At 37.8% G+C, this 27,261-nt stretch overlaps 1 protein-coding gene across 1 annotated transcript; it reads left to right on the plus strand.

The window, feature by feature from the left end:
• The first annotated feature begins 581 nt into the window (after positions 1-581).
• On the plus strand, positions 582-27,261 carry LOC129253050 (doublesex- and mab-3-related transcription factor A2). The gene is made up of 4 exons (XM_054891282.1): positions 582-860; positions 20,448-20,724; positions 26,695-26,981; positions 27,046-27,261. The coding sequence occupies exons 1-4, from the start codon at positions 582-584 to the stop codon at positions 27,229-27,231; spliced, it is 1,029 nt and encodes a 342-aa protein (XP_054747257.1). The 3' UTR covers positions 27,232-27,261.

A 27,261-nucleotide genomic window follows, 5' to 3' on the forward strand; every position in this document is an offset into this window, starting at 1 on the left:
CTTATTGTTAACACTCACAGATTGTAAAAAACAAAAAAATACATACTTTTGCGACATTCTGTAAATTCGGATAGTATGGCGAAAAAAGTATTTAGATTTTCTACATTACTGTACTCTCGAGTATTTGCTGACGCTGACACCGAATAAACGTTCATGCTAACGCCGCTGACACACAACCATCTCACCAATCACAACGTAGAGGTGTGGCTATAAATTACCAAATGTAACAGTGGAACAGAAAGAAAGCAGTAAAGTTAAACTTCGTAGTCAAAGAGAAAGGATATTTACGGCAATGAGGAGTATAACAAAGGTAGCAACATTTTTAGCTAAAGTACATTGATGTATCCTTTGGGGCGTTTCCAAGGAGCAAGCGACTTCTATTAAATTTTTGCAAACATAGCTTCCCTTTCCAATTCAAATGGCAACTATAAGAGGTAAATGTTGCTAATAAAATGCTGGTTATTTCTATTTCAAATACGTAAAGGAGTTTTGTGAACTAACCAGCTGGATTAGTTTAACTTTGAAGGTCTTTGAATATTAAGCGGGCAACAGTTGCAGAGGAAGTTTGGCTTTGGACAACAATGTCAAATTTGAATACAGATCACAATGCCACTACCACAATGATGGCTACAAAAAAAGTACGTAACAGTATTTTGAATAAATCTTTTAAAATAAATGCGGTGTCGGTGCCAGTGTTGATGCCACCAAAAGGGGCTAATCGTGTGCCAAAATGTGCGCGTTGCCGCAATCATGGCATTATCTCTGAATTGCGTGGTCACAAAAAACTTTGCACCTACAAGAATTGCAAATGTGTGAAGTGTGTGCTAATCTTCGAACGGCAGCGTATTATGGCGGCACAGGTATGCAGAAGAAGAAACGAGTAATACTTATGTATATTTAGTAAAGACGTGGATTTACAAAAATGATCATTTTATTGCGGATTTCGCTGGGATATCCACTCAGTAAATATACTTGTTCGAGAAGATTAAGACGAGAAACCCACAGAAATGGAGGTGTCAGAAGAATCTCCTAGAAATTGGCGATATTTTTAAGACTAAATCTAACATGGAGACTTTATTGTGGATTCCGGCAGAATATCTATTATTATTATTTATTTAATATAGTATAAAATACAATGCTGAATTTCAAAAATAGAGTACAACCAGCTTAAACCATCGACTCTCTAATTTAATGTTAAGTAAGAGCCGTAGCCAAATGGGTTGGTGCGTGACTACCATTCGGAATTCCCAGAGAGAACGTTCGAATCTCGGTGAAACACCATAAAAAAATTTAGAAAAACATTTTTCTAATAGGCAATGGCAAACCTCCAAGTGTATTTCTGCCATGAATAAGCTCCTCATAAAAATATCTGCCGTTCTTAGTCGGCTTGAAACTGTCCCTCCTTTTTTGGAACAACATCAAGACGCACACCACAAGTAGAAGGGGGAGCTCGGCCAAACGCAGAAAAAGGGTGTGCGCGCCAATTATATATATATATAAGGGAATACATATGAAGTACGTGAACTATAAATATATTAAAACTAAAATTATACATTATATAAATTACGTTATTATAAAATTTCATATAGTTAAATTGCTTTCTTTGCTGAAATTATTTACATATACATAAAATGTTTCGCGATGTTATAGATTTTAGAGTAGACGCTGGGTTCGCATTATACATTTGTTGAGGAAGTGTCCCACTGATGTTAATCTGGAACAGAAAAGACAGGAAGCAGGAGAACCTCCAGTGAGTAAATACTGATTCGTTACGTTGGTGTGACCAATCCTCAGGCGGGTAAAAATTGTGGATTGGTGACGGGTGGTATTACTATGGTATACTACCTTGATACGATCTGGGTTGATACTTTTATACTTGTGAATGAAACTGCGCCTCTATATGCCCCATTTTATATGGAGCTGTTTGTGTTTCTTTAGGTCTTTTTTATCTAAAGACGCGAACTGGAAGGTCGGTGCTGCTTTAAAATAACTTGTAATAAGATGAGCAAACTCATCTTTCTCTCAAACATACCAAACGTCGCTTCATCGGATGTTGTCACCGACGCTTCTGCGCCATACGTTAGGACGGGCATGATGAGAGCCTTGTAGAGTGTTAGTTTTGTTCGTCGAGAGAGGACTTTACTGCTCAGCTGCCTACTTAGTCCAAAGTAGCACTTGTTGGCAAGAGAGATTCTACGTTGGATTTCTACGAAGTCTTTTACAACCACGAAATAAGAACTGTCAACAGTGACGTGGGTGCCGATACGCGAGTGCGTCGACTGTTTGTTTGAAGACTGGAGGTACTTCGCTTTCATTCACCACCAGACCCACTCGCTTAGCCTCTTTATCCGATTTGGAAAAGGCAGAACTAACAGCGCGGTCGTTAAGGCCGATGATGTCAATATCATCGGCATACACCAAGAATTCAAAGCTCTTATAAAAAATTGTGCCTGAGCGATTAAGTTCTGCGGCTCGAACGATCCTCTCCAATATCAGGTTAAAGAAGTCACACGACAGTGAGTCACCGTGTCTGAAACCTCGTTTGGTATCAAACGGGTCGGAGAGGTTCTCTAAAGCCAGACTGATAAAGTCCAATCAGTTGGTTGACGGCTTCAGTCTTTCACACAATACGCTCGCTAGAACCTTATAGGCGATATTTGGCACAGATTTCAGGATAACCCTTCTCATGGATTGAGTACACTTAAATTCCAATCGGCAGACATGCTTTCATCCGACCATAATTTGCATAGGAGCTGATGCATGCACCTTACCAGCTCCTCGCCGCCATGTTTGAATAGCTCAGCCGGCAGTCCGTCGGCGCCCGCGGCTTTGTTGTTCTTTAGCCGCGTTATTGTTATTCTCACCTCGTCATGGTCCGGTAGCGGAACGACAATTCCGTCGTAAACGATTGGGGTATCGAGATCTTCGTATTCTCTGTGGCATGCGCAGCTATTACTGTTTAACAGGTTCGAGAAATGTTCCCTCCATAATTTAAGATTGCTCTGGATGTCAGTCACGAGATCGCCGTCTTTGAAAAAAGGCCATGGTCTTTAAACTTTCTGTAAGCCGCCGAACTGTCTGGTAGAATTCTCGGGCGTTTTTCCTAGTGGTCAGCATCTCAAGCTCCTCGCACTCACGTATTTCGGACTGTCGTTTCTTCTTTCGGATAGTACGCCTCTCTTCCTTTTTTAGCTCTCTGTAGCGATTCCACATGGCTCGAGTTACGTCCGATCGCAGCATGGCTCTATAGACGGCATCCTTTCTTTCTGCAACAGCATAACATTCCTGATCGTACCAACTGGTTTTTCGGGCTCGGTGGAATTCGATTTCTTCTTCGGCGGCGGTACGTAGAGAACGAGAAATGTTGCTCCATTGTTCGTGCATGCCGGTTTGTTGAGCAGTACTCTCTGAGATCAGGAGTGAGAGTCGAGTGGCGAATCTTCAGGCTGTTTGTTGTGATTGTAGCTGTTCGATGTTGAACATTCGTTGTGTACGTGATGCACGTTTTTTGCTGCACAGAGGCGTGTGCGCAGTTAGGCTGCAACAAGGTAATGAATCGAGTCGATGTTGGGTCCTCGGATCGTACGTACATCTAACACACTAGAAGCATATATTCCATCTATCAGAACATGATCGATCTGGTTTCGTGTTTTCCGATCAGGAGACAGCCAGGTGGATTGGTGAATCATCTTATGCTGTAATCTGGTGCTGCAGACTACCATGTTTCGGGCCCCGGCGAAGTCGATCAGCCTCTGTCCGTTACCGGATGCTTTGTTGTGCAGGCTGAATTTTCCGACTGTGGGAGCAAAAATTCCCTCCTTGCCCACCCTGACGTTGAAGTCGCCAAGCACGATTTTTATGTCGGGGCGCGGCCAGCGCTCATAGGAACGTTCCAGGCGCTCATAGAAGGAATCTTTGGTCACATCGTCCTTCTCCCCATATGCAGAAGAATCGTCCTGGCCACTCCCAAGTGAATGGCGATCAGTAATTTTCCCCACTTGCGTGGACTTCTACACATGGAACCATCACTTGAGAAACTACTGTGCTAAAATTGCATACATTGCTGACTGCTTTCAAGTAGGAAAAGCTGTCGGAACAAACTATAAACTTTTCTTTATTTTGAACAGTATGTTCAATAGCTTTGTAAATTGCGAGTAAGCTGATAGAATTCCACCGGGTATTGTTTTCCCGTGCTCACTAACGACTGCAAATGTTGTATTATTTCGTTTTAAGCAATGTTGCCATTGATATTTTTGCATACACACTTTTACACACATCCCGCGTTATCAGTTACAATTTTTCATTGTATAATATACCATAATTAACATTATTCAACATTGGTTTAAAGTTATTTTAATAAAATATAAAATTTTTTCTGAGTTTATTTTATAAATGATTTCGAAATTTACTGTTTGGCAACACTGTGTGGTGAGAAAGCAATCAGCTGACACGATTCCACGGAAACAATCCAAAATAACACGTCAAGCACCTACGATACTACGGAACGGAACGGTGGTGAGAAGTCATTTACCTTGTACCCATGTAAAGTACTATATTTGACTTTTTAAGTTGTGTAGAGATGTGTCAATAGTATTATCATTCAGCAACTATACAGGTTGATAATTAATGAAGGGACGCCTTTTAGGAGGAATAATTCCAAGATTTTTTGCGTATGCAACGTATTATCGCAGAGTGGAATTGAGTTTAAAAGAGTGTTTGTGGCGAGAAACTGCAACCAGGTTTTTGTGAGTATCCCCGTTGGTTGAACTAAATAATTTATTGCAGGAAATCCACTTTCACCAAGGATGCATTTTATTAGAGATGTTGGAAACGCATTAATGCTGCGTGATATGGAGCTTCCAGTTGTTTAATATTGGAGTTTGTACACCCACCAAAGACGGGCAGGGCGTAATCAATTTTAGAGAGAATTAAGGCATGTTGATATGAATAAATTAAAGCATAAATGGACCTGTATATGAAAATAACAGCCGCCGTAGACGAATGGGTTGGTGCGTGAATACCATTCGGAAGTGCGTAGGTTCAAATATCTGTGCATGAAACACAAAAATGAAAGAAAAGGTTTTGTTTTAATAGTGGTCGTCCCTGGCAGACAAGTGCAAACCTCCAAGTGTATTTTTGCCACGAAAAAGTTCCTCGTGAAAAAAGGGTCGGTTTAAAACTGTAGGCCCCTCCATTTGTGGAACACTATCAAGTCGCACGCCACAAAATGGGGGAGGAGTCCGGCGAAACATCCAAAATGGGTGTACGCACCAATTATATACAAGCGCCTAACAAAAGATGGGACTCGGTCCTTGGGGAACGGGCTGATTTACGCCGGTGGTGATTTTACTCTATCGATATGGCATCTTAAGCAGCTTCATTGTACAGCCTTCAACAACGACTTCACGTGCGGGAGCCAAAACTTGCCGCGGATTATACCTATGTATGTATTTATAGTGACGGAGAAATTCCGTGATCCTGGCACATTATGAGCTCATGCTTGGACGACATCATAATAGGTATCCTAAACTTGATCGATAGGAATATAGCTTCATGAATGCGTCCTTGAACCCTTATAATACGGGTTTCGTTATGGAATTCAGTTGAGATATTCATATATTTTTGATTCGTTTCAATATTACATGCATGCGGTAATAATTTAGCAACATCAGTAATGAAATTAAAATTAGTTTTCGTTTAACAAAATACAATAAAACACAATAAAATTAAGTAAAGTAAAATAAAATAAGACGCGATAAAATGGTATGGTTGGTTGGTTGGTTCGAGTGGTGATTCATCCAGAATCCAACTAGCGGTGCCGCACCATTTTGTTACCACATCCTCGTTACCAACTTGTTTAACAGTTATTTACAGCAAGACTATAGCCAGTCTGTGCGGTTAAGGATCCTTATTAGATTGTTGACGTCTAAGCCAGACAGTTGCTCGAGACTCTCGAACAGCGGTTTGCCCAAGGTTAACATTCTGTCCTTCCATAGGGCAGGGTATTCACAGAGGAAATGGAAGATTGTTTCCTTTTTCTCCGGTTGTTTACAACTATGACAGTATGTGTTGTGAGGGATGCCCATTTTGGCGGCTTGCTCTCCGATAGACCAGAAGCCATTTATGACTGCCGTTAGTCTACAGGCGTCCCGTCGTTTCATGTTTATCAATGTCGACGATTGCTTGAGGTTGTAGGTGGGTCATAACATCCTGCTGATTTTGCATTTCGTCTGGTCTCTCCATCTATAATCTGCGATTCGAAGGTATTTTAGGGAAATTGCATTCTTGACCGCCCCTAATGGTGTGAATATTGGTACTGCAAGAACGCTATTCATGGCAGATCCCCCTCTTGCCAGTTCATCGGCTTTTTCGTTACCTTATATGTTCCGGTGTCCCGGGATCCAAATTAAGGTTACTTTATGGTTTTCACTCAAGGTGGTGAAACTATTCTTACTTTGCTCCACCACTTTAGAGGTTGTTATAGTTACGTCCAGTGCCTGGATTGCAGCTTGACTTTCCGAAGGAATAGCAATATTGCCATTAAAAGATAAATCCGTGATTAGTAGCCTACAAGCTTCCTGGAAGACACTGCTGGTATTAGGGAGACGCACAGATTTTTCAATTCCAAGTCTATGAGAATATATATCAGCTCCAACACCACAATCCATTTTACTGCCATCTGTATAGACTGTGGTATCGAAGTTGTTTAGAGAGAATCCCTTACTCCATTCTTCTTTAGATGGAAAGAGTGTGGCAAAATTCCAATTGAAAGTTACCATCGCTTGTCGCAATAATAGACTAGGGTTACCATAATTTTTTTCTTTCCAGCGACCCGCTTCATCTAACCTAAATGCACTCATGATTGCCGTCTTCTTTATATGTAGGTCTATTGGAATAACGTGTGTCAGCCTCGCTAGGACGTGATCTGATTGCACCGACCCTTATTGCACGGGCTGATTTTTGTATTCTGCCGGTAATTTGAAATTGCACTCTCTCCCTAGAGCTTTCCACCAAACTACCGAACCGTACGATAAGATAGGTCGTAGAACCGATTATACAGCCATACTGTATGCTTAGGTTGAAGACCGCATCTTCTTCCAAGCATACGTTTCCAGGCATATAAAGCAATTTCTGCTTTCCTCACCCGTTCTTCGACTTTTAACTTCCAGCTAAGTTTGGACTCCAAAATTACCCCTAAGTACTTTGCACTGGGTGATAGTGAAAGAGTTTGTTCGTTGATATTTGGTATGGTAAAAGTTGGTACCTTGTATCTGGTGGTAAAAAGTTCTATTTTACGCGGGTTTAAACTTAGGCCACATCCTGTGGCCCAAGAGTTAAGCTCGCCTAACGCCCTTTGGATGATCCCACTGATCGTATTGGGATACAGTCCTGACACCATTAGCACCACATCATCAACGTACGCCACCACTTTTACTCCACCTCCATTAAGTTTTATTAAGATTTTGCTGATCACACTTAGCCAAAGAAGTGGAGATAATACTCCCCCCTAAGGAGTGCCCCCGGGGACCTTGTTGGTTATGCTGATATTACCCATATTAGCTTTGATGATCCTGGTTTCTAGCACAGAGATGACCCAGTCACTAATGCAACTGTCCACCTCTAGGTCTATCAACGCCCGTTGGATGGCATCTGTACTAACATTGTTAAAGGCGCCTTCTATGTAAAGGGTGATTTTTTAAGAGCTATAGGAAATTTTTTCAAAAAAACACAAAAACACAGATTCAGAAAAATGTATGAAACTTTTATTTAAATCGATAGTACAGTCCATATAATTTAATGTTCGAAGATTATTTCATGCAAATGTTGACCGCGAATGCGCTTCAAATGGTCCATCCGCTTAGTCCAATTTTGGCATACTCCTTCCAATGTTTCGGCCGGTATCTCACAAATAAATGCTTTAATGTTGTCTTCAAATGCGTTAATTGAAGCAGGCTTGTTTGAATAGACATGAGCTTTAGCATAGCCCCACAAAAAATAATCTAAAGGCGTTATAGCGCACGATCTGGGTGGCCAATTGACAGGTCCCGAGCGTGAAATAAAATGTTCACCGAACTCGCCTCTCAACAAGTCCATTGTTACGCGTGCTGTGTGGTATGTGGCACCGTCTTGCTGAAACCACATGTCATGCAAATCAAGCTTTTGTATTTTGGGCAAAAAAAAGTTGGATATCGTTTTACGGTAGCGCTTACCATTCACAGTTACGTTACGATTCGCAGCATTATTGAAGAAGTACGGTCTAATGATACCTCCAGCCCATAAACCGCACCAAACTGTGACCTTTTCTGGATACATTGGTAGCTCTTGCAATTCTTCTGGCTGATTTTCACTTCAAAATCGACAATTCTGCTTATTTACGTACCCATTGATCTAAAAATGAGCTTTGGCGCTGAACACAATTTTTCGATAAAAAAGTGGATCTTCGGCCAACTTTCCAAGAGCCCATTCACCAAAAATTATGCCTTGCGGTAGGTCGTTCGGGTTCAATTCTTGCACCAGCTGTATTTTGAAAGGCTTCATACCTAAATCCGTTCGTAAAATTTTCCACGTTGTTGAGTAACAGAGGCCCAATTGCTGCGAACGGCGACAAATCGATAATTGATGGTCATCATTAACACTGGCCGATGCAGCTGCGATATTTTCTTCAGTTCGCACTCTACGTAAGCGTGTTGGTGGTTTGATGTTCAATAATGTAAATTTGGTTCTAAATTTAGTCACAATAGCTCGAATAGCCGCTTCAGTGGGTCGATTAAACTGACCATAAAATGGAAGAAACGCGAGATAAACTTTCTTAACAGAACACGCATTTTTATATTATAATAAAATTCAATGATTTGCAAGCGTTGTTCATTTGTAAGACGATTCATGGTTAAATTATAGACCAAACTGAAGATGTTTGACAGTAAAACAAAACACGAAACGTGCGTCAGCTGTTTAAACCTAATATTTAAAAAGATAATAGCTAAAAAATCACCCGTTATATCCAAGAATGCCGCCATGGTATAATGTTTGCTCTCTAGAATGCCCTCTATTGTTCGGATTGCCTCGTGAAGCGCTGTCTCCTTAGATTTGCCTTTAAGGTATGCGTGTTGTGCAGTTGATATACCAGAGCCCTCCAAAGAGCTTCTGAGATGTATATCCAAAAGTATTTCAAAAGTTTTTAACAGGAAAGACGAAAGACTTATTGGCCTGAAGTCCTTCGCTGATTCATGTCCCCTCCTACCTACTTTTGGTATGCAGACGACCTTGACTAGTTTTCAACTATCTGAAATATGGACTAAGTTTAAACATGCTTTAAAAATTTCCTCTAGCCATGGTAAGATACAGTCCAAGGTTTCCTGTAACATCTTTGGAATAATCCCATCTGGCCCCGGAGATTTAAAAGGTGAGAAAGATTTAATTGCCCATGCAACTTTCTCCTTGGTAATTATTTTATAAGCAAGATGCTGTGGATTATATTGGCTCCGCCTAATATTTCCCCTTCCACTTTCGTGAGTGCTGCCTCCCGGAAAATGGTATAAAATATAAATAAATTTAAAAATATAAGGCTTACCCTGTCGATCATCACAAGAAAATGGCTATTTGATTACACCTCAAATGTATACTCAAATGCTCAAAGTAATTCCTTCGGCAGTAGTTATAACTTGTAACTTTTTTTTTTTTTTTTTAAATACATACATATCCTATGAAACATATTATTGATTTTATATGTATATTATTAAAAATTATATATATTTATAAATAATATTTATAAAGTAAATTTTGCAAAAAATTAAACAATTCGTTTAAATACAGAGAGAGATTAGATAATCAGGGAAGACCAAGTACGAATTGAATTCATGTTGTTTAGGAATATAAGGAATATTTCTTCTTAAATGATGGTACAACCTAGAAGTACTTTGTGGACAAAGCCGCGTGTAACATCTAATCTAAATAAATGGATTGCCCATAGTGTAACATATGTACCTATATGTATTGTGGAGCAAAACTGAAGGCTTCACACGCGTTAATTTTTGAAAATCACATTTGCATACAATATTCACAATTGTTTTCCATATAAAAGCCTTCCGAATATGTTTTTACAGTTTTATATCGCCTCCGAATTGAAGATGATTTTTAATGAGGAGAGTTTTCAAGACAGAAATACACTCGGAGATTTGCCAATAGCATTGCTGATAACATGATTCTGGAAATATTATATGTACCTTAATATTAAGCAAACAAATACATACTTTTACGACATTGTGTAAATTTGGATAGTATGACGAAAGAAGTACTTAGATTTTCTACATTACTGTACTCTCGAGTATTTGCTGACGCTGACACAGAATAAACGTTCATGCTAACGACGCTGACACACAACCATCTCACCAATCACAACGTAGAGGTGTGGCTATAAATTACCAAATGGAAAAAGGAACAGAAAGAAAGCAGTAAAGTTAAACTTCGTAGTCAAAAAGAAAGGTTATTTACGGCAATGAAGAGTATAACAAAGGTAGCAACATTTTTAGCTAAAGTACATTGATGTATCCTTTGGGGCGTTTCCAAGGAGCAAGCGACTTCCATTCAATTTTTGCAAATATAGCTTACGTTTGCGCAATGCCACTTTTCAATTCATATGGAAACTACAAGAGGTAAATGTTGTCACTAAACTATGGGTTTAATTTTGAAGGTTTTTGATATTAAACGGGCAACAGATGCACAGGAAGTTTGGCTTTGGGAAAAAATTTTAAATTTTAATATATGTAGGCATTCTTATCCACCACCACAATGGTGTCTAAAAAAAGTGCCGCCGTAGCCGAATGTGTTGGTGCGTGACTACCATTCGCAATTCACAGTGAGAACGTTGGTTCGAATCTCGGTGAAACATCAAAATTAAGAAAAACATTTTTCTAATAGCGGTCGCCCCTCGGCAGGCAATGGCAAACCTCCGAGTGTATTTCTGCCATGAAAAAGCTCCTCATAAAAATATCTGCCGTTCGGAGTTGGCTTGAAACTGTAGGTCCCTCCATTTGTGGAACAACATCAAGACGTACACCACAAATAGGAGGAGGAGCTCGGCCAAACACCCAAAGAAGGTGTACGCGCCAATTATGTATGTGTATGTGTAACAGTATTTTGAATAAATACTTTAAAATAAATGCTGTGCCGGTGCCAGTGTCCATGTGGCCAAAAGGAATTAATCGTATAACAAATCATTGACTCATCCTCAAACTCCATTTAAAAAAAAAAATTAAGAAATAATATTTATAATCTAAGAATCAAACCATCTTTATAAAATAACTCCATGCTCCAAAAAATTCAATTGCTAAATAATTTTCTGTACAGGAACTATATTCTTAGGACCTTAAATCTAAAAGGTCTAGCACTAGAGTCCCTTTGCGAGTAATTTTAATGATAAATCCGCTAAATATGGGATATTGAGTTTAGAAACTTATACGCAGAGGGATAAGGATGGGCTTTTCGTATTTTTGTCAAAACTTGTCCGGCTGTTGTCAACATAGTTTTTAACAAATTCTGAGCAAACTTTTAGAGTTTTAAGAATGATTAGAAAATTGCTAATATTTTTTTCCAATTTTCAAAAATGGGAAAAAGAACGATGTGTGCCGATTTCGAAGCTTTCTTACACAATACATATATGTAAACTTTCCGAAGGAATTATAAAGGAAAAGAAGTACTTTGCGACTAAGCGTTTAATTCGCCAAACCAGTATGGATTTGTCACTGATAGTTCTAAAATTTCGGACCCAGCTGCCTTTAGTTAATTTTCTTTTTCAACCTTGCTGAATGATTTCAAGTGGACTGTGTTTATATGGACTTCTCTTGTTTTTACTCTAGAGAGTGGAAGGTCTAGAATCACACTGGCTTTTGTTCTTGGAGTAATTGATTGTTCATCTCTGCTATGGAGCGTTCGCTTTCATATGTCTACTAGATATTAAGGCTGATTAGGTACGCTTCGCATACAACCATTTATATATAGAAATCAATGTTTCTTAAAAAAAAAAAAATCATTATACTTCAGTATAATAATAGTTAATATAATAATATGCTTTTCATGCAAATTTGACTATTAGTGTGATACTAATGGTATGGATAAGGTATTGACATTTCAGACTTAACTGAACTAAACTTTCAACACACTGCTAATTTTTCAAAAGTTGTTAAATTTTCCAGGCAAGCGGACATATGCAAAATGCTTTCACCACATTTTTATGTGACAGTTTAAAATTTGTGCGATGTTGTGCGATGTATGCACAATCAGATCTTTACCTATTTTGCCTTGAATTGCTTAACACGAATTATGCAGAGCTTTGCCCTTGGACTTAGAGAATTTAATCAGATATCGAGTTCTATTTCGCTTGCTTTTTCGGTATCAAAGAAGGAGTTTTAAGAAATTTTAAACTCTTTTTTTAATTTATTCAATTAACTCTTAAATTTGTGTTTAAGTTAAATTAAATTACTAGTTCTAAGAGGTCTGTAAAAACTGTCATTATGTTTTATACTTCATATAAATAAATGAATTGCCGTATTATAACGACCCAGGTGTGTTATTCACTACCTGCCCAGTGCAAGCCTGTCTTTATTCAAATTTCAATTCAAGTGGCAGGGTGCCGTATTGATATAAAACTTATGTACGAGGGGGATTCAATAAGTATCCGTGTTAGAAATGAATTATTTTTTTTTTAATTTACAACGTAGTATCCTTTTAGAAAGACACGCTTCTCCCAACGGTCCTGCCATAGGATTTGTCGAACTCTCCAAAATACGGCCGTGACTTCCTCGTTTGAACTAAATTTTTTCCCGCGAGGGAAAAAGAAAAAGTCACAGGGGGCCAGATCGGGTGAATACGGGGGTGTGGCAGCAATTAAAGCAGTTTGGCGGCGACAAGTCCGGATGAATGTGCTAGTGCGTTATCGTGGTAAAACAGCAAATTATTTTCGCCAAATGCGGGGTGTCTCCTTAAATTTTTTATGAAAGCGGTCCAATAACTCACTGTAGTATTGTCCAGTGTATCTGCTTTCTTTTTCTTAGAAAAATCCATGAGGATTACGCCGTTCACATCCCAAAATATCGTGCCATGACCTTTTCGGCCGTTTTCGCCTTCTTTGGAGTAGATTCACCGAAAGAAATCCATTGTTTTGATTACTGCTTAGTTTCTGGTGTATAATGATGAATTCAGGTTTCATCAATGATGACAACTCGCCGTAAAAATTCCTTTAGATATCGCTTAAATTGCTTTAAACACTGCTTCGAAGTTAACAACCACATCCACTTGTTGCTACTTGTGAGCAACCGCGGCACCCATCGGTCGACACACCAATGCCTCTGCTACTTCGCGCACTTTCGTTCATCGATCAGCGAGAATCATGTCGTGGACTTTTTTAATGATTTCTTCGGTAAACACGTCTGCCAGGCGTCCACGTTTAAATTCGTTGAACCAATATGTAACTGTGGTCATAGATGGCGAAGCGTCCCCATAGACAGCATCCAACTTTCCTTTTATCTCTTCGCATTTATTCCTATCCAAAAACAAAAAGCGAATTACAGAACAATACTACACTTTTTCCATCTTAGCGAAAATCACGAATCAATCATTCTGAAATTTGTTTTGTCGTCGTTTGATAGATAGCAGCATACGATGCTAGGCCCAACTTCTCTCAGGAACGCCCTCAGTTCTCAAACACGGGTACTTTTTGATCAGCCCTCATATGTATGTGGAAGGAATACCACATAAACATACGTAGATACTTATTGCATCAACTACACGACCTAACGCCCAGTACTTCGGAGGCAATCGCTCATCACGAATCCCTATGAGCTGTCCAATTTCCACAGTTGGATGAAAAATGCGCCATTTATTTCGAGCTGTGGCTGTTGCAAGTATTCACTGGACCATCTTCACCAGAAATCTTCTTGGACCTGCTTCAATAGTTTCCACCTTTTTAAAAGGCGGAGCCTTTCATCGTGAATGTTCTGTTACGGGATTGCCGTAAATGCTCGTTCAACCAGAAAGTGACCAGGAGTCAATGCCGTTAAATCTTGAGGCTCATCACTTATAGCTGTCTGTCGCAAGTTCAAACATGCCTCCACTTGTTTTATAATGACAAAATTCTTCGAAGGTTAACGTAGTGATTAACGAGATTAATTACAACAGCCTAAAACGTCCAGATCAACAAAATGCTCCCATTATCTAACCACTTTGCTAAATATCCCTCTCAAGGTTTTTTCTTAATCCAGATGAAGCACCCTCAAATATCCAACTCCAAGTTTTTTTACTTTTAGATGAAACCCATCATATGGATTTGTCAATAAAGAAGTGCATCAAAAAAAAAAAAGAAATAAATGCTCCATTTAAATCCCAAAAAATCCCTCGGTTACGTCTTAACGGCAAATTTCTTAAGAGAATTTCCAAAAAAGCTATGATATAATATATTATAGTATTTCGCACCTAACTCTTCAATGCAGTCATGCTGGAAGAATTTGTCCCACCTCAGTGAAAAGTTGCGGAACTAAAAATAAGTTTTGAACTCAAATAATCCTTAATCATACCGCCCGATAAGTATACTTACAATCATCTCCAAACTGATGGAAATCTTATCTCTTAAAATATTATTTCTCGTAACTCAGCAAAGTCTGTTGATTCCTAAAAATTTATTTAGTTTCCATAAGTACCGCAGCTTCATTGATATAGTGTACCGTCTCGTCGAACATATGTATAAATAACACTTTCGAATGTAAAGAATTTTGCACAGCAAAAATCAACCCTAGTACTTCCATATCACTGATTTGGCAAAGCGTTCGTAAATTAGTTGGTACGTACAGACCTTCTATTATTCATCTAGTGGAATCATCTTCTAACTACTATAGTCACTGACTCAAAAGACATCGCAGAAACTTTTACTAAGCACTGATCCTCTATTTCTAACGATTTAAATTTCTCTTCAGCTTTCCGTTCAGCTAACAACACAATTCTTAGTCAATCTCCAAATTTTATTTCTAATCACAAATGCAATATGATCGACTCTCGTTTCCTACTTACGGAATTAGAAAGCTGCCTAAAGTCATTTACCCGAATTACCACAGGTCATGACAAAATTTCCCAGCTAATGTTAGTTTATTTACCAACTGTCCTTAAAAAACGTCTTCTTAATCTTTTCAACAACATTTTTCGTACCGGTGTTATTCCACACTCCTTTAAAGTGGCTACTATCATTCCAGTAAAAAAACCAAATAAAGCTGCTCATCAGCTAGGTTCCTATCGCCCCATATCCCTGCTCCCCTGCATCAGTAAACTTCAAGAAAAACTGATTTCCAAAAGGCTAGTTTGGTTTTTAACTTCTACAAGGTCACTTTCTCCTAATCAATTCGGTTTCCGTCCAGGGTCAAGCACAATGGGACCACTATATTACATTGATCATTCAATTTAAAAAAACCTTTCATCTAAAAACCATCTCTCTATACTGCCAATTGACTTTGAGAAAGCGTTTGATAGAGTGGGAATACACATTGTGCTATTAAGCTACTTGAACTCAAATAGGCCTTAAAATGTATACAGTACAATCGTGATAGTCCGACATTTCTTAATCCGACACGTTCGGTAATCCGACAACCTCATAACGTCTATGGATGCAATTGGCATTATTTTATTTTGATCAGTCGTAGCAGAGCAGCAGAGGGGATTGTGTTTTGTTTCCCGGTCACAACGTATTTGTCATTAAATTTGAACGACGCCAGTTCTCTCGCGATTTCTGACGGTGTTGATGTGATTTTTTTCTGTCTTTTCGTGTCATTAAATGGAACCCTCGGTAGTCCGGAATATTTGATAATCCGACAACGAGTCGGTCCCGTATGTGTCGGACTATCACGATTGGACTGTAATTACATTAAATCTTTTCTAACGGCTCGGTCTATATGTAGCCGTGTTAACAATATACAGTCTTCTATCCATCCACTTTCTAATGCTATACCGCGGGGGGAGCCCTACAACATTATTCTTGATTGCATTCGACGACCTCAGCAAAATACTTTGCGCGCAAAAGGATATCAACCATTGCTTCTATGCAGACGATTTATACCTCACATGCAACAGCAAGGACTCGAAAGATATACTTATGTACTTTACAGAAGCTTTATCGTCGATAATCAACTGGTCGGATAACTCTGGAGCGAAGCTGTCATTTGAAAAGTGCAGGCACCTACACGTGTGTCGGAAACGTTTTTGTGACCCCATCTCAATAAACCCGCCATGGTATAATATTTGTTTTCTAGAGAGCCCTCTATTACTCGAGTTACATCGTAAAGCGTCGTCTCCGTAGATTTGCCTTTGAGGCACGCATGTTGTGCTTCTTACGTATATATCCAAAGGTGTTTTAAAAGTTTTTAAAAAGAAGGTTGAACGACTGATTGGTATAAAATCCTTCACTGATTCATGCCCTCTTCTACCTACTTTTGGTAAGCAGACGCCCTTAACTAGCCTCCAGCTATCTGGAATAGAAATGCCTAAGTATAGAAATGCTCTGAAAATTTGTATTAGTCATGTAAGGATACAGTCCAGGGTTTCCTGTAACATCTTTGGAATAATCCCATCAAGATTTGGGGATTTAAAAGGTGAAAAAGACTTGAATGTCTGTGCAACTTTCTCTTTCTCTGTGCCACTTTCTAAATGGGCGTTTAGGAGAAGTTCTAAAGATTCTTCTGTTTTAGCAGTCTAAGTATTATACTATCTGGTTTCTTGACTCAAGATGACATTGAATGCTCCTTCGAAAGTATATAAAGCAGAATTTCTAGTAGATTCAATATACAAGCAAATCTCTCTCCAAATCTCTTTCTTGGCGGCTCTAATTGCCTTCTTGTACTGTCTCCGACTTTTCCAGTACAATTCCCAATTGCCTGTCGAATAGCTGAGGTTAAAGTTCGATCTAGATTCCTCTTCTAATTTTAACTTTTTCCAATTGGTTCTCAATAATTTTTACGGTAAGGGTGGATTTACTTTAAGATATAGATCGTAGAGGATCCAACTATGATCCGAAAAAGAAGAAAAAAATAGAAAAAATGACTCCAATTGTCTACCCTTACTTGACTGCTTTCAGACAGTAAATTAACATCAATCACTACCCCCCATCCCCTAAAGTACTCCGTACTAGAAAAGATGAAGGTGGGAGGGAGTATTACCCCTGTTACATAACAACATTTTAGTATTATTTTTATTAATCGTAAAAGGACTCGCCTCAATCGTTCGTCCCCGAGTTACCCCATAAAGAGTGCCTCGCGTTCTGTTTTTACACGGTAATTGGTTCCAGGACAACCCGTGTAAAAAAGGCATTGATCGAATGCAAAATATGTGATTGTTCCTTATCTCTAAAACCTCTATTGAAATAAGTGAAAAACAAGAATTTTTTTAAGAACAATTATTTAGTCTTATTTTAATAAATCACATAATTTGTTTTTACAGAAGCATACAACAACAGAAGCAACAAGCGCTTAAGGGTGATGGTCGTAAATCTGATAATGCTAAAGCAGCATGTGATATGCAATCTTTAATATTAAACTTTTTCCAGGCATCAATCACTTTTATCCTTATCCAAAGTGTCCAAAATGTACTGGAATGTTCGTTTGATGTAGTAAGTTTTAAATATTGCGATAAATCTTGGTCCAGTGGTTAGATTAGGGATGAGGTATTTGGTGGCAGGAACATAACTTGTACATTTTCGTGTTCCAACTGAGGATGCCCGGATGCATTGCCTACCAACAGAAGAACTTTAAATTTTAAGTCTTTTTCATTCATATGTTTTCTAGTTTTTGGCACAAAATATTTAATGAACCATTCTATGAAAACTGTAGTTGTCACCCATGCTTCTTTATTGGCCATCCAATTGACCGGCAATGTATCAAAATTGACTCCTTTCATTGCTCGAGACTTAAGTGCCCGATAGATAAGCAGGGGCTTTAACATCCGATCTCTAAAAGCGTTACTGCAAAAAAAATGTGACTCGATCTTTTTCAGCTTTAAAACCACCAGCACTCGTTTGCGATTTGGCCACATATGTTCTTCTCGTCTTTTTTTTCAAAAAAATACCAGTTTCGTCGGAATTAAAAACCTGAATCTGAACTATATGCACCTTCGGCAATTATTTTTTTAGTTTTAGTGAAAATTCTTTGACAGCTTTCTGATGTTATGAAGAAATCCTGTCAAACATCCTGTGCTTGCAGAAAATAAGTAGCTCTTCTCAGGTGAACTGTGATATTTCAAAATTAAGTAAAGATAGTGAAAAAAATGGTTGCGTGTACAGGCTGGCTTTAAATTATATGGATTATTTTCTTCTTTTCTTTGTTCTAATGAGTACAAAAAATTAAAAATTTGCATTCAATGTAATGTAAAAAAGTCGGTCAAAGCGGCAACAAATACGTGTTGTATAAATGGTCATGTCAAACCAGGAGATATGGGTGAACATCCGCATAGAATGAAATAGTTGCTTCCAGGAAAGCAGCAGGCGTTAGGTATCTCATAGAAACTTATTTGAAATATAACTTAAGAAAATAGAACGGTTGCCTACCCATGTTTTTATTCGGAGGTAGTGGAATCAAAACTGGGCAATTTCATACCTACTTAGAGGGTATAGCGGCCGCCGTAGCCGAATGGGTTGGTGCGTGATTACCATTCGGAATTCACAGAGAGGTCGTTGGTTCGAATCTCGGTGAAAGCAAAATTAATAAAAACATTTTTCTAATAGCGGTCGCCCCTCGGCAGGCAATGGCAAACCTCCGAGTGTATTTCTGCCATGAAAAAGCTCCTCATAAAAATATCTGCCGTTCGGAGTCGGCTTGAAACTGTAGGTCCCTCCATTTGTGGAACAACATCAAGACGCACACCACAAATAGGAGGAGGAGCTCGGTCAAACACCTAACAGAAGAGTACGTGCCAATTATTTATTTTTTTTTTAGAGGGTATAGTATATCATATTTTAAGAAATATATTTTTCTTCCAGAGGGGAAAGAAGTTTCTTCGCCAATTCTTAAAAGAGGTATTTTAAAATCAATAAAAGAATGTAAATAATATTTATGTTATAGATAATGGGAACCTCCTTCGAACCTGTTGAGCATACGGTCGCTAGACGACCATCTATATGCTATCTATAGATTATGTTAAAAAACATTTGTTAAAACAGAAATATCAAGGGAAGACGGTGAGTTTCACTGTTAAAACATACGTATCTGTCTTAGCGAATTACTCGCCACCACTGTCTTAACGTCAGCCATCATTTCGTAGTTTGATAACCCAATATTCATTTTACCGCTTCATTTGCATGCGCAAATACAGCTATCCATCTAACTTGACTGATGCTATTTTGAAAACGTTTAACAACAAGGTGCGCACATGGGAAAACGGGACAAAGTCATACCAGAAATTTGACAGATGTTAAGATACCTTTAATAGCAATTGTGAGCTCAATGGAAGCATATTTCCCTGCAGAGTTAGTATCGCTATCGCCTACTGTATAGAAATACTTGTACAATATTTTTTTTAATATTAAAGAAAAAACAAGTTTTCACAACAGCAAAACTTTAAACATAAAAAATGTATTCTAAGGAAATGCTTACAACACTAATACTTACCATTATTAATCCATAATGCAATCAATCCGACAATTGTTTCCTAAATAACTCTCTCACTCCATTAAACTACGAGTAAATCGTATTAATTTAAGCGAAAGCATACATATATACTATATGCATATGTATGTGTGAGTGCTCCCCAAAGTTTGCAGCCAGTAAGTCGTGCAATATATCCGTTTCCATGTTTGCACAAGTGTCCGCATCGACAATTCACGAACATCGTATTTAGTCAACAATCAGCCGAAGGCTACTCAAGTTACAAAACTATGATAAGAGCTGTTGATGTATGCAATGTTGGTTTTGTAATTCCCAAAAGGCAAAAGCATCGAGATTTATTTTCTCATTTATTTGCCAAAAAGCAACAAATACTACTCAATATAAAAGTATGAGTGAGCACAGAATTTTATGTTAAACACATTTTTTTTTTTGGAGTGCAAAAATACCCTGCCCGCTTTTCTTTTAGCTAAGACTTTTGCTTATTTTATACATGTGAGTACGAGTATATTATCGTGATGAAATCAAACAACAAGAATGTGGAAACAAATGAAATTCGAGATGAGAAAGTCAATCAAAATACACAAAAGTTAATAAAATAATGTAAATATGTAGATAGGAGAGAAAAAGTGAAAATGTGTAGGTTGTGTCGCATATTAATTTCAATTTACACCGAAGTACATATGATTGTATTATTTCTTTGTTCGCATATAGTATGGATGAACATATATATACTCCTTGCGGTAGTGTTTACACACCATTTTTATTCACTAAGCCATTTGTTTATATTCGTAAAAGCTTGTGATTCTTATACATTTTCAGGTTGCTCTCAAGCGTCAACAGGCGGTGGAAAATGCCATTGCACTGCGGTTGATGTCCACAAAGACGGGCACACAAATCGATACGTTGCCTGAAGGACAAATCTTTGGATTATCCACGGGTTCTTTAGAAGGTGGTGCAGACGTGGGGTACGCAAAGGAAAGGCATGAACACGAGCATGAGCAAGAGCACCACCAAAAGCAACAAAATCAAATCCAACATATAGCTGAGGATCTCAGTCCGTCCAGCTATGTTGGTAGTTTGAGTCATGAAGCAAAAAGTGAGTGGATATTAAATACTTTTTTATTTTATTTTGTATGCGTAATGAAGATCAATAGCTCGGTAACGCGCAGCCTACTCCGCGTATGGTCTTGAGCTTCGTAACACACCCAATTCAGGGAATTCGTCAAATACCTATTATTCATAAATTTGTAGTAGACTCGGAAAATAAGACTTTAAGCCAGTGCTAGTGGAAGGGCAGTATATGGCTGGAAATTATAGCAAAGTCGAGTCACCTTCAACTGTGATAAAAAATAGGTATGATATTCTGAATTGCTCGATGAAAAGCTATCCGGGTTGAAAATAAGGAAATCTGGCGACTTGTAGGTATTGTTACCTTCTGATTTATTTTTTTACTGATAAATAACTTTTAAAGGGTGGTAATTGTTTAAAAGCAGAAGTTACAAATGCAACTCTGACTGGGTGTTAATAGTACGGGTATTGCTTTATGCTATACCTGAAATATGGAAGGCTGATGGGGATGCTTTACCCAATCTTCTCATATTTCCTGTTAAAGGAACCGGAGAAACTGGCACACATTTGGCTGAAATGTGGATCGCTCCACTATAGACCGATTCACTTCAGCCAGCATGCCTACAGGAAAGTAAGTTTTCGGAGATTGCACTGAGAAGAGCGCTCTGAACTGAAAGCATTTTGAGGTAGGTTAATCTCGGATATTGTTGGGAGCAGCACGGCTCTCTACGATCGGTGAATGCGTTCTTTCAAGGTATTCTGTCCAGCACCACTTGGAATCCTCACATGGACTTGTTTTATTAGGCATGCTTCCCGAGGGGTGTTTCTCGCAATTGGCTCTTTATGAGCAAGGGCGTAGCCACATTTTATTCAAGAAACATACGCATAAGTAACACACACACTAGGTAAATCTATACAAATGCTAAACGGCGTGGGTCTCCAGCAAACCTGTCTAGAACTCTTTTCACTATATCTTTCTCGTTGTCCATGACCATTTGTCTGTGTACACTCAAAATGTATAATACTGTTAAAAATGAGTTATCAATACGGTACATTGTGGATTTTATGAATTTATCATTCTTTCCTTACCATTCAAACGATTATCGACCATAGTTCATCGGAGCCAAGTCTTCACTCGTGTCAATGTGCTAAATGTCCTTTCAATCGAACTTGTTGTGCACGGTACTGCAATAGCGATGTGTAAAGCCAACCTCGTTGTTGGAAAAAATACTTTTGGGTCTTGAACAACATCACATAAGTCTAACCTTTGAAGATCTTCAGTTTTTTAATGTTTATCCTTCCAATGATGATACCACAATTCAGCCTCTGCTGTAAAGCTTTGAAGAGCATAAAACTTCATAAAATTCTCCGAAACCTCTTAGAACTCATTGATCTTCATTTTTAACATGTTAGCTGGGTTCAAGTGAAATAGAGATTACGCTGGCAAATTCTCATCGTGAAACCTTCTTTGAAGTGAAGCAATGAATGAATGTAAATATGGGATAAGAAGTGATATCTTCCAATATTGAGTGTCATCAGATGCAGAATGATTTGAGCGATATTTTTGACGACTGACGATTCTTGGTTTTTGGAGTTCCAATTGTAATTTCTTCGCTATCAACTTAGAATCCGTCAACAGGTCTTCGATCCCACAGTCCACATTTATCCGATGATCTTTCGCTAATTTTATGGTCTTATGAATTTGTTTTGTGCACACAAGTAGGTCTAGTCTCTTTGATTGTAAAATATTGACAACTGGCCCGAGATAAGAAGAATATTTTGATATCAAAGAAATACAGATAATAAAGGTTGTCTAAGTAACTGCTGAGTGCAGCTGTTTTTGTCGCACTGTTACCTTCTATAGAAAGTTTACTCAATCCATTTACGATGTTAACAAAATGTTCTTTGAATATTGCAATACTCTTGTATTTTTCTGACCATCGAGTTTTGCAAAAAGCAGGAATATTAGGTACATATTTTCTTCTTTCAAGAGAATTTCGATAAAAATTGATGACATCCTTGATTGTTGCTACGGTATTACGAATTTGCGGAACTTCATTCAAATCGACCATTTACGACTAGATTTAACTTGTGACTTGTACAATGAAAATACAAAGCATGATCATATTTATCTCTTAAAATTGCCTGTACACCGTTATTTTTTCGGACATATGTAGTTGAACATCCATCATAACCTTAATCCCTGAATTTAAGAGGATCTAGACCTGTCTCTACAATGAAACCATCAATCGCAGAGGCAATTGTTTGTGCATCCATGGCATCTAATTCAACCAAACCCCCGAATTCTTCTCGAACAACTTCTTTATCTTGATCATAGAATCGATTCCCCGCTATGTCTCGACTTTCATCTCCCATAAGACTGTATGCAGTTGCTTTCTTGGCATCGTTGATAATTTCTTCTTTAACAACCTGTCCACACAAAGTGATGATCTCATTTTGTATTTGTGGCGATGTATAAGTAGCATTTCTTCTTCCTTATTCGAAATTCTTTCTGAGATTTTCATCACCAGCTTTAATTTTAAGTCGTAAAAGATCATAAAGTACACCCACAAGCAGAAAATAGTATGAATGTTATGTTATATGATGAAATTAAACTGCTTTAATCGAAACATTACACAAATTGTACCTTCTTTGTTGTTTTTTCCCCCGTAATGGCAAATCATGGACACCACAAAATATCACAGTTTCTATAACAGATGACATGAATATTCGATTTTCTTTGACTATCTTTTCGTATCCACTCTGTAAAGACAGATTAATGGGTGTCTTTTCTATAAAACTTTTCGCTCCATTTTTTGCTTCCTGGTGCCATTGATTGGTTTCGTGACTTCGGCAATATTCATTCATGCCCTTATAACGTTGTAGGGGTTTCTTAATGAATGAGCCCAAAACACACCGAGGATTTTTAGGCGGAAATAGGACACAATGCAAACACAAGGCACATTTCAATTTCTGTGAGTATTGAAGCCAGGGAGAATACAATTCTAACCATTCGTATCAGAATTTTCTCGCCGAATCTTTGACATCACCATGGAAATTGTAATCCTTCGACGGTACCCAACATCTTTTAATAAATTTCATTTTTTTTTCAGAAGTTAAAATAAGTGATGATCGTCCAAGACATAATCCCAAATCATGTGAAAGATGTACTTCAGAGTAAATTTCATCTGAACATGGAAGTGCTACAGATAAAGAACTTCTGTACACTGAACACTATCTGCAGAATTTTCAGTCTGACAAACTGTAGGTGGTATCGGATCTACATTTGACTTAGGTGTATTATCATCAGATTCATCGTCTTCAGCACGTTTCCTTTTTTTAGAAGCTGAAAAATTGTACTGATTCACATTTTTTACGAATATGGCAGTTATTTTTATATAACATGTTCTAGGTTGGCATGCTGATTGAAATTCGATATGTTTTAAAGTTAGCTAAAAAAATATATTTATTCTCTAAATTGCATAAAATCGGCGTCTTTTACTGCGTGAAAAGTGCTCCGGAAGAGACCGTAAAGGTACACTATTATTTTCCACGGGGAAGATTCATCAAACTTTTTAAGCCCTCTTTTACCTAGAACGTACTTTTTATTCCAGATGGTGCTTTTTTAACGTGATTCTGAATTTGTCGATTCGTACATATTCTTTATGTATATATTAGGAAAAGCAGATTGTCAAAGGCGGAAACAAACTTATGCCTATTCGTAATAGCATCAATAAATGACAAGTGTAACTTTCACTTCAATATTATTACACGGTGTGACAAAAAAAAAAAATTAAATATACTTTTATGGAGACCTAGCACGATTTGTGGCTATAGAAAAACTAAAAAAAATGGTATAGGAGAAATTTCCAATACACCCCCAAAATCTCATTTTATGGCCATAAAACCGTTTTTCAGTAGGTTGACGTGAACAATCCCTCCTAACTTCGCCAATTTCCATCCGATTTCGAATTTGTTTTTTTAGTTCGAAAGAACAAAAACCGTCTTTTTTGACAGTGTGTTGACATTTTTTCTGAAATGACAACTGACGAGACTGTAGACGGAAGTATTCGGAATTTTTTTATTTTTTCTCTATTTTTTCAACTTTGACATCATTTTTGCGATATTATCCGATATTGAGGATGTTTTTTAGTAAACTACTGTTATAGTGAATTTAATTCTGCGTCGAATGAGCTATATTTGACTGTAATTGAATTAAAATTCATAGAGTTGTGCGAGTTTTAAGATTTTATTTTTTTTACTAATTTTATAGCAAGTGTCAGTATAAACACATCATCAGTACGAAACAGTACAGGTTTAAAATTTTAAAAGATGTCGGGAAAAACTAATCTTCATTTCAAAAATGTTTGCTAGACCTGCTCCGTTTATAAGAGTCATCACAATTTTAGGAATCCTTGTCGGGCCTCAGATTCGAAAACTCATGCGAGATGAGAAATTTACGAGTAAGCTCAGTGCAGTGGAAAGACGGGCATGGGAAAGTTTTAAATCATTGTGTGAGAAGTTCTTTGGAAATAAAAAGAGCTCTGATTATGTTGAAGTCGTCAAAGAGTTTTTGAGTGCGTACGAAAAAATGGAATGCAATATGTCCATCAAGATACACTTTCTGCACTCACATTTGAATTTTTTCCCGGAAAACCTGGGCCAGATGAGCGATGAACAGGGTGAAAGATTTCACCAGGAGATAGGAGTCATCGAAAAACGTTTTCAAGGGAAGAACTCCATCGACATGCTTGCTGATTACTGCTGGTCCTTGAAACGTAAAACAAGTGACAACATTTTTGAAATGAAGATTAGTTTTTCCCGACATCTTTTAAAATTTTAAACCTGTACTGTTTCGTACTGATGATGTGTTTATACTGACACTTGCTATAAAATTAGTAAAAAAAATAAAATCTTAAAACTCGCACAACTCGCACAACTCTATGAATTTTAATTCAATTACAGTCAAATATAGCTCATTCGACGCAGAATTAAATTTACTATAACAGTAGTCTACTAAAAAACATCCTCAATATCGGATAATATCGCAAAAATGATGTCAAAGTTGAAAAAATAGAGAAAAAATAAAAAAATTCCGAATACTTCCGTCTACAGTCTCGTCAGTTGTCATTTCAGAAAAAATGTCAACACACTGTCAAAAAAGCTTGTTTTTGTTCTTTCGAACTAAAAAAACAAATTCGAAATCGGATAGAAATTGGCGAAGTTAGGAGGGATTGTTCACGTCAACCTACTGAAAAACGGTTTTATGGCCATAAAATGAGATTTTGGGGGTGTATTGGAAATTTCTCCTATACCATGTTTCTTAGTTTTACTATACCTACAAGTTGTACTAGGTCTCTATAAAAGTATTATTTCACTGTCGCACAGTGTTATTTACTGAATAAAAATAATTGGGGTTATGTAGCATCGCAAGTTTTTCCGCCTAAAAAACCAAAAGCAACGTACAAGTATTTTATCGAGATATTAAATTTTAAAATGCTGATTGTGGTCCTTTGTAGGCCACATCCTGTCATAGTTTCATGATAGTCTCTGGATTTATCGCATATTACGTACCTCACAAAAAAGTCAAATGGTATGTCGCAGTTATGAGACGATGAATTAACATCGTAAAGACAACTAATAACATATTGTTAAATTTAGTTCGCTAAGGTTTGAATTGGTATTTTTATCGTCAATCAAATCTTCACTTGGTTTCTTGAAAATCACTTGCCAAAAAATTTGACAATTTGTCCAAATTAAAAGTTCAATTCGAAATAAAATCTCAATATTTCTCAACGCAGCCCAGGCAGTGGACGAATTGCCACGTTTACACATTCAGGACTTCAAGCCTTTAGCAAAAAAATTGCATTTCGGCCCCTCTGTATGCAGAATCACAATTTTCTAATGAAATAAACACATATTAAGTTATATTTTTACCTGTTATCGGAATTAATAAGCTAATTTTAAGAATTATAATATTATATTTAAAAATTTTCAGATACCTCAAAAATCTCACCTACCACTTCATTGCCACCTGTAATCTCTCAAAACGCTATAGACATGTTGGCACAACTTTTTCCGCACCGCAAACGCTCTGTGCTGGAGTTGATACTGAAACGTTGTGACTTGGATTTGGTGCGTGCCATTGAGACTGTCGCACCTGCGATGAGCAGCGCATTAACCGAAGCGCCCACAGCAACAACAACAGCTGTAGTTAGTCATGAATCATTAGTTGCGACATCAGTACCTATTCGAAGTGCCTTCAAACCGGTCACTGCTGAACAGGTAAATGTTTCGATGAAGTTTTGTACATTATACTAAGCCTTTTCTTTTAACCACTTGTTCACAGTACGCCCACAAATCAGGACTCGCTGCCAGCAGTGGCGGCGCATCTATTGGAACTCCCGCTGTCTGCGCTTATCCCAAATGGTTTGTGCCGCTCTCTTTTCCTGTCACCATGGGTCATCTATCGAATATAGCACCGCGTTGTACCCTCCCCAATTGCACCTGCATGGATACGTATCAATTCAATTGAAGTTACAAACAAAAAACAGCTAATAATAAA

This window comes from Anastrepha obliqua, chromosome 1, assembly GCF_027943255.1.
Source record: "Anastrepha obliqua isolate idAnaObli1 chromosome 1, idAnaObli1_1.0, whole genome shotgun sequence".
Taxonomy (NCBI): Eukaryota; Metazoa; Arthropoda; class Insecta; order Diptera; family Tephritidae; genus Anastrepha; species Anastrepha obliqua.

Excerpts from the sequence above, each read along its gene's own strand:
- LOC129253050 (XM_054891282.1), top strand. The coding sequence starts at position 582 with ATGTCAAATTTGAATACAGATCACAATGCCACTACCACAATGATGGCT. Across the intron at positions 861-20,447 it reads AGCGTATTATGGCGGCACAG|GTTGCTCTCAAGCGTCAACA; the intron begins GTATGCAGAAGA and ends ATACATTTTCAG. Across the intron at positions 26,982-27,045 it reads AACCGGTCACTGCTGAACAG|TACGCCCACAAATCAGGACT; the intron begins GTAAATGTTTCG and ends ACTTGTTCACAG.